The sequence below is a fragment of the Arachis stenosperma genome, chromosome 3 (assembly GCF_014773155.1).
Source record: "Arachis stenosperma cultivar V10309 chromosome 3, arast.V10309.gnm1.PFL2, whole genome shotgun sequence".
Taxonomy (NCBI): Eukaryota; Viridiplantae; Streptophyta; class Magnoliopsida; order Fabales; family Fabaceae; genus Arachis; species Arachis stenosperma.
The window spans coordinates 52,634,234-52,643,078 of NC_080379.1; the positions used below are offsets into that span (position 1 = coordinate 52,634,234).

Sequence of the window (8,845 nt, forward strand, 5' to 3'; positions counted from 1 at the left end):
CTTGAAACACTTAACACACAGATCAAGGCATCGAATGGTAATAAGAGAGGATTAAGATTAGCTAAATTAAGACCAAAGAAGCATGTTTTCAATCATGTAATAATTTTAGGAAGGAAATATAAATGCATGCTAATTATATGAATAAGTGGGTAAAGACCATGATAAAACCACACAATTAAACACATTGTAAACCATAAAATAGTGGTTTATCAACTGCCTTTATCACGACCTCTCTAGAATTATATTCCATCCCTATGACAAATTCACCATCTACGACTACAGATAGATCTGCAGTAATACCGCCAAACCATATTTACACAGTGCATAATATTAATATACAAACATAATATTTAAATTACTAATCCAAATACGGTGCAATGCAACTACAAACCTGCATTGGCATATTAGAGCATTCATGGCATCGAGATCCAAAGCGCGCATGAAAGACGGTTCTTCGAATGGATGCTCACTTGCTAATGCATTTGCGACGTCTTTTACATCTAACTCAATGGTGCAGTCTTCTTGTTTCTCGTCTGCATTCGGATCAACAAAATCGTAATTGCCTTCATATTCCTCTTCGGTGTGACCGTTATAATTTTCCCAATCGAAACCATGATCATGTTCTTCCACCGTATTTAGTAATTGTTCGAACTCCACATACAGCTCAATAATAGACACTTGTGATTGAGTTTGATAGTAGATTGAGAACATGTCTTGCAGACTTGTGTCATCATTGATGCACATTGCCTGAAATTGAACGAACCCACCAAATACTAATATAGGTCGTCTGTATAACTGTTCCAGAAAAAAATTTAAAAATTTTAAAACTAATATTATTATTCATTTTTGTGATTACAAAAATTATATTTCTATTATAATAAATAAAACGAATTAACTAAATATCATAGTCTTAAAAAGAAATAATTATATAACTAAAATGAATAAAAAAAATTACCTAAAAATATGAAATAAAAAAATAACTTCCATACAAGAAAGAAGAAAAATAATAAGAAGAATAAGAAGTAGAAGAAGAGCATTGGAAAAAAAAAAGAAGAGATCCAGAATTGTAAAACACTAGTGTATGCTCATAAAATTATATTAAAAATATTATTAAAAAATTAAATAATATATATAGTAATTATTATTATAAATATTTTATAAAGTTATAATTAAAATCAAACTCTCAAAATTTTTAATATTAAAATATTAAAAATAATTAGTATTTATCTTAATTAATTTGAGTTTGTTAAGTAATCATCTCACTCGTCCGTTTAAACAACTATTAGGAGTTAGAATTTTGCATTGGGTATATAGCAATCCATTGGCTAGTGATAAACCATTAATAAAATGAGTATCAATACATGGTTAGACTTGGCAGGAGTTTTCGAATATGCAGGTACCCGATCTGTCCATACCCGGATGAAAAGGGTAATAACTTGACCCGAGTCGGGGCAGATTTTTCTCAAGACAGGTATTGTCGGGTTTAGGGTGTACCCGCCCCGAATATATACATATAAAAAGTTTTTAGCAATTAGGATTTGCCTCACAGCACACATGATTCATAGCTTCGGTCTATACTCTATAGCCATGCAAGATAAACTCAATCTTCCTCACCTAAAATCTTCTTCTTCTCGACTTCTTCACAAAAAAACCGCATAGCTCCTGTCATGTTGATGCTGAGTCCATCGCCGCTTACCTATTCACAACTTCCATCTTCCTTCACAGTCAGAGACGGATCCACGTTTAATATAGAGGGGGCATTTGCCCCCACAATTTTTTTTTAAAAAAATTAATACTTATATACATGTATACCACTTATTATATTATATTTGTCTCAAAATAAAATATAAATAGTTCTTTTGTATTTTATGTTAAAAAATATCTTGTTAAACTTAATACATAATAATAATTATATTGTTAAATTTGATTTAGTATGAAAAATAAATAAATACACTAAAAAATTAGTGATAATTAATTATATTATATTAGTTAATTAATTAATAATTAAATTAAAACTTAGTTTTCTAATTAAATACAACTTAAATTATTAGTGATTTTTAAAAATTATTTAAGATAAAAAATATATTATTTATGTATTAATATACTGTAATTATTTTGGTTAAAAAATTTATTTATACTATAAAAATTATAATAATATTATCATTATCAATACTATATGATATCAAAAAAAAAAAGCACCATGCTAATATAATATTATTAATATTATATAAATCATCTTTGTATTTATTTTTCTGTGCGTATATAATATTTAATTAATACATTAAGACATATATAATATTTTGTTAATTCATATATAATATAAAGTGATTTACAAATTATTATTAATTCGTATATAATGTATAATTAAATTTAATGAATTCAACTAGAATAAATAATAAATTATTTATTTTATTTTAGACTTTATAAATAAATAAATTAATTAACTAATATAACAAATCATAATTAATGTAGTAAAATTAATTAAGTAATATATATTATAATAAATTATATTAATATTTAAATATCTAATCAAATCAATTAGCTAATATAATTAAGTCATGGTAATAAATTGTATTGAATGAGTTAAAATAATTAAATCGGAAAACACTCTCCAGAGTATGCCACGTCAGCTCCATCATTAAATACAGACATCCGATTTTTATATAATAGAATAGATATATAGAATAGATAGATTATATTTACACACTCTATATATAAACAAGTTAATAAATAAATCGTTACTCATGTTTATGAATTAATTTCAAAATTTTTAAAAATGGAAATCGGCACTAACAATTTTATAATGATATAGATTCCGAAAGTATTTTTATTTTATTTAAAATCGTTAGTCCTATTTTTTTATATTTTTTGTTCTATTCAAAAATTATTAATCTCATTTTCATAACATTTTATCTATTACCTGAAATCGTTAATAATAATTTTTTATTATATCCTTAATTCTCTCATGTCGGGACATTACACTAAATTAGCATAATATCTCCGTATTACACTCATGCTTTGATAATATCTAAAAGGGAAAGTATGAGGAGACAATGAGATATTTATACAATGTGTACAATGGAGGTTTATAGAGTATTAAAGATATAATTATTAGTGTTACATTTTTCCATCGTTTTTGGGATGAGTGGTATCATGACATGGTATTAAAGCGCTAGATCCGAAAGGTCAAGAGTTCGATTCTTGGTGAACCCAAAAAGTAAACTAATTTTTCGAAAAGATGTTTATTATCCCTTGTACTCGGATGGTTATTCTAAATAGTATAGGGGATGTTCATTTCATAACTCAATAGCCATTGTACACATTGTACAAATAGTCCATTGTCTCCTAGCGGGATCCTATCTGAAAAAATTAGCCCCAGAGACGTTGCCATTCTCTCTCTCTCTCTCTCTCTCTAACGTAAGCGTCCCTTTCTTATTTTCATCTCAGTCTTTCTTTATTCTTCTTCTTCTTCTTTTTCTTTTTCTTCGGGGCTTCAGCGCAAACCAAGAAACGAGATAAGCCGTTGAACTATCTGAATGGATCTGTGTGCCTTTCAAGTCAAAAACCTCTTCCACGCGAGCTCCTTTTGCCACAGACCCATTTCCTCGTCCAATGGGGGAAGAGCGGGGATTTCTTCTTTAAGAGTTGGAGATGGACGAGTCTTTGACAAGTTTTGCTGCGATCGCTATCGACCGTTTCTTGTCACTGCTTCTGGCAAGAAGAATCCTGACAACTCCTCTTCTTCAGGTTTGTAACAATTCTGCTTCAATTTGAGATTTCAGACTTTTCCGATTGTTGATGATCCTATTAATAATCAAATACAGCACTCAGCAGAGGACATAAACTAGACACTGTACGCATCTTTTTCTTTCTTTTTTTGTTAAGGCTTATAGGGGGAGGGGGGGTGTTGTGTGATTGGGTATTGATATCGATCAGCTGCAATTTACATGGAAATAATTGGGGATTTCATAGAAATCGATCACTAGTGCTTTCATTGCGCTGGAGAAATTACAAAAAAAAAATCCATATAGGTTCAATTTTTGCATGTGTGTCCCGCAAAGTAGCTCTAAATCAGCGGTCAAATCCCCAGTGGGTACTGAATGTCTAGTCCTACAAATCGCCCCAGTTTCACTGATGTCCCATTATGCATTTACTTTTTTCTTAACCAAAAGGAGAATTGTTAATACGGCTGTAAAGTGAGAATTTGTGGATTATTCAGTGCATGTAACTGTTAGTTTTGATGAGTAATGATGACGACACCAAGTTACATGTTAGAAACTCCTCCTTTCTTTGTTTGTAATGGCGAATTAGACCCAATATCTCTCCACGATGCTATGGCTTCTAGTTCAGAAATGGTTTTGAATGGAGTTAAAGGAAATAAAAGAAAAACTAGAAATTCAGCTGTTGCTGATTAATAACGAAGCACCTCCTTTCTCACTTGCTCTTTTACAAATTGAAGCTAGGCACAGACTCCTGGGTTCGAGAGTTTTTGGCCCATGAGGAAATGGATTGTTTTCTAACCTTCACAATTTTGGGCCTAGCTGAGGAGTAGATTTGTACATGCTTAAGTTCCTTGAAGACCCACCTTGAGGATAAGTTGGATCTCTTGGGGGGAAATAGTGTTAGGAGCACATTAGTTTAAGAGTAGTAAGTTACAATTGATTAGTTACTTGATTAGTAATTTAGTATATATAGAAGTGATAGAGTAAGAGGAAGAGTGTCTAGTCATTTGAGTAATTATGTGTGCTAGGAGAGTTGAGAGGTTTCTTGAACAGCCTTTCTATTATTGTAATTCATCACTAAAAACCTTTCTATTCTAGTTTTAACAATAATGGTGGGTTTAAAATGTGTGCATAGTTTTAAACTGTATTACTCAAGGGTCTCTTTGGTATGGTAGTAAAGAAATAATGGTTAAAGAAAATGCAAATATTACTTTTACACATAACTTTACTGATAAATTTAATCCATGAAAATAGGGTGGAAGTTTTGATGCACAAGTATATATTAAGCTCATCTGTAAACTGTTTACCCTAGTGCTATCCTCTAACTGTACGCAGCCAAGTGTTATCATTTTTCAAACCTGGAATCACGTTTTTATTGGAAAAAAATATATTGGAATAACGAGACAAAAACAGTTGGCGACTTACCTTTTTTCATTTTCAGTTTAGATCTTTGAGCCATTTCTCAACAGTTTGTTTTCACTATTTATGCTACTTTATACATTTTTTTTCCACTTAAGATTTTATTTATTTATTCTTCTGTTCCAAATTATGTGTACGTTACATTTCAACTATGAAGAAGCTAAATATAATTTTTAGTTCAATTTTATCCTTACACTAATTGTGATTGGTAATCAAGTGAGTGGAAATACAAATAAGATTGTAATTTTTATGTAAGGATAATTCTGTAAAATTAGCTTATCTTTTACTGTCAAGGTAAGTTGTTGCCCATTTTAATGTGTATATATGAACCCTGAATTGATAGATTTTAGGAAACGAAGGAAGTATCATTCTTAGTAACTATGGATATTTTTTGTCATTGTGAATGTACTTCAAATCTGAAAGCTCTCTCTGTTTGAATGTTCTTCTTACCAGATTCGTCAATACCATTTATTATCTTTGAATTTGGATTCTTTTCTCTATGAGCAATTTTAAGTTAGTGTTTCAGGTTGAAGTAGTAAGTTGCCTTGCCTGTTTAAGTTATTCCATAGTATTCTGTTAGCCATCATTCAGCTGTGCATCACCCTGCTCAGAAAGTTTAAAAATGCTGACTTGGTTGTTCTTTTAGTACATTTCTCATTAAAAAACGATAGCTTTTTGCTTTTTGGATGTATAATTTATTTCTTATACGTAACCTAGTTAAGGCTTGGTTGTTCTCATCATTGTATATAACTATTTAAATTAAATTATGTAAAGTAGATAATTCAAGCTCATCTCAAAGAACAATGCATGATTGTTAACACTTCTTCATGTGGTGTTGTAGTCATTTGTTCACTCAACCATATTAGTGTATGCAAAGTTTTTAAGATGTTTGTTTTGGCTTGTGGTATCTAAGCTCAAGTTGCCTGTTATTGAGTAATAACATGTATATTTGAATTTCTTTCCTTGACTATTTGTTAACTTTCCATGAAACCTTTGCTATGTTCAAGTTTGCAATTTCACACACTTATAAATCACCATTCGTAAATGTTTTTTTAAATAGGAAAGACAAGCATTATTTCACTGTTCAAGAATGAAGCTAAAATATTCTTTGCTAATATGAGTTAATTTGCAACCTCTTATGTTTCCTGTGCCACATTGCACTTGTCAGAAAGCATTTATAATAAACTCTGTTTTCTTTGTTGAAATGTAAGATGCATTTTTTTTGCCACAATATTGTTAGAAAATGGCCAAGTAAATCTAGTCACACACACTAGGTGGCTTTTTGGCAGTTGCTGGTTATTCAGTTTTGGGTTTGGAGACAACTGCCTAGAAATTTACACTTTTGGCAGAATGCAAAGGGATTATATTTTGAATTGATCAGTGCCTATATTTATTTACCCAAGGAAGATCATTACTTTTTTTTTCCCACCATATTAATCATCTTTTCATTTCATTGTTTTTCTCATTGACAGTTAACATACTTTCTCATGAATTCCTCTTACTTGGGTATATTGGTCATTCTAGATAATGGTGAAGAGTCTATTCCAGAAGGAGATGGCATTAGAGGCAGCAATTCTTCTGATGGTGACAAATCAGACGGCAGTACTGAGAAATCTCATCATCCCACTAATTTGGATTGGCGCGAATTCAGAGCAAAGCTATATAGAGATGAGCTGGTGATGTTTTTGTTCCTAACTGTGATCTGCAGCTTGCATATTCTATTGTTATCAGCTACAGGATAACATTCAAAACCTGGCGCGGACCCAAGGCATATTTTGCCGGGTTCGGGGATTTTTCGGTGTTATTTTTGAGTCGGCTTCGGATTATGCTTTTGGGTCACCCGGCCCGAAGCGGCTTTTTACGATAAAAATATATTTTAGGGTAAAATAATATCATATTATACTTTTATACTTCAATTAATATTTTTTATAATATACGGTATATTTTTTGTTTCAAAAGAAATTATTTTGGTATAAATATGATATAACATTTGTTAAATTTAATTTTTAAAAATAAAGTTTTATTACCTTAGTATATAAAATTTACAAATTTGCTTATACTAATTTTGAATTGGGTCAACCCAGTTTATTTCGGATTGCTTTTGGGACCGGGCCCAGGTCTAATTAAACCCGGCCTGGCCTGCCCATGAACACCCCTACTGTAGCTCCTGTTTGCCATTCATGAAATTTGAATACACAGTTGTTTCAAAACATCTGGTATAATGATTCATACCCTTTGTTACTGTTGCAGAACCATGCTTGAAAGGGTTTAGTCATCCATCTATGGCACTTTCTTTTCCTGTCTATCAACCTGTTTAAGGTTATAATTTTTTAGCGCAATGGGGATGAGTTTTATCTTGGATTGCACTCATTGTTCTTTTGTTAATCATTCAACCTGGAAATATTTTTGTCGGTGATTGTGGCAATCATTATGATTTCGATTGAGCTGACCTTACTTAGTAGGAAAAGGCTTAGGGTAGTACTTCTTGTTGACAATGATGTGGAGGTGATCATTCATGATTGAGCATGTGTATAAATCAAAACCGCAATTTACCAAATACTATTTTTCATTAACTATTTCTTTTTCTTTTTTTTCTTTTTTCAATTCATTAACAGAAAGAAGAATCAGAATCTGACGCTCAAAATCAAGGTGGGATATTGTACAATTCCAAGAATCTTGCCACAAAGTGGGCTCATCCTATTCCTGTACCAGAGACTGGCTGTGTGCTTGTGGCAACAGAAAAACTTGATGGTGTCCGCACCTTTGAAAGAACTGTTGTCCTCCTTCTCAGATCTGGAAGTAGACACCCACAAGAAGGGCCTTTTGGAATTGTCATCAATCGTCCTCTTCACAAAAAGATTAAACATATGAAGCCTACTAATCACGACCTTCTAACCACCTTTTCTGATTGTTCTCTGCATTTTGGTGGACCTCTTGAGGCGAGCATGTTTTTACTAAAATCAGGGGAGAAGTTGAAGGTTCCAGGTTTTGAAGAGGTAATACCGGGAGTATGCTTTGGAGCTCGAAACAGTTTGGATGATGCTGCAGCCCTTGTGAAGAAGGGGGTTCTCAAAGCTCAAGATTTCAGATTTTTTGTTGGTTACGCTGGATGGCAGTTGGATCAGTTGAGGGACGAGATAGAGTCAGATTATTGGTATGTGGCTGCATGTAGCTCAAGTTTGCTTTCTAGTGCTTTGTCGGATTCTTCAGAGAATTTGTGGGAAGAGATTTTGCAGCTAATGGGTGGTCATTACTCAGAATTGAGCCGGAAACCAAAGCAAGATATGTAGTTTTTTATGTATGGTTTCACATTCAGAAACAAATGAAGCATGTATATTCAAGGATGTTGGCTGAAATGTACTAAAGTTCATTTTCCTGCCAAATCATGCTCTATTGTTTATTACTTTATTATGTAACAGGAATCGTACCTTATTGGGTTCTTGTAATTATGCTTGTTAATATAGTTTGATATAAGTATATAGTTGCGCCTTAGTTGTATTTTACTTACATGTTCTCTCTGGCCAAGTTGCATTTTACTTATACGCGCCTGTGTCCTTTGTCCTCTTTTATTTCACTCACTCACTAGTCACTATTCCTTCCCTATTTAGCAAATCAGAGAAGGTCGAATTATGGATTGAGAGAGAAAATTAGGAGATAATACTTTTAAGGGAAAAGGGTAACTTGGATATTTCATACGAAGCATT

General features: G+C 31.9%; 1 protein-coding gene across 1 annotated transcript; it reads left to right on the plus strand.

Annotated features, from left to right (window-relative positions):
- Nucleotides 1–3,426: 3,426 nt before the first annotated feature.
- LOC130969224 (uncharacterized) lies at nt 3,427–8,618 on the plus strand. Its single transcript, XM_057894866.1, has 3 exons — nt 3,427–3,747; nt 6,666–6,817; nt 7,757–8,618. The coding sequence occupies exons 1-3, from the start codon at nt 3,537–3,539 to the stop codon at nt 8,429–8,431; spliced, it is 1,038 nt and encodes a 345-aa protein (XP_057750849.1). The 5' UTR covers nt 3,427–3,536; the 3' UTR covers nt 8,432–8,618.
- Nucleotides 8,619–8,845: the final 227 nt, after the last annotated feature.

What these genes read in the sequence shown, in the direction of transcription:
- LOC130969224 (XM_057894866.1), top strand. Translation starts at nt 3,537, where the DNA reads ATGGATCTGTGTGCCTTTCAAGTCAAAAACCTCTTCCACGCGAGCTCC. An exon ending in TGACAACTCCTCTTCTTCAG is followed by an intron (nt 3,748 to 6,665) that starts GTTTGTAACAAT and finishes TGGTCATTCTAG; the next exon opens with ATAATGGTGAAGAGTCTATT. An exon ending in AGCTATATAGAGATGAGCTG is followed by an intron (nt 6,818 to 7,756) that starts GTGATGTTTTTG and finishes ATTCATTAACAG; the next exon opens with AAAGAAGAATCAGAATCTGA.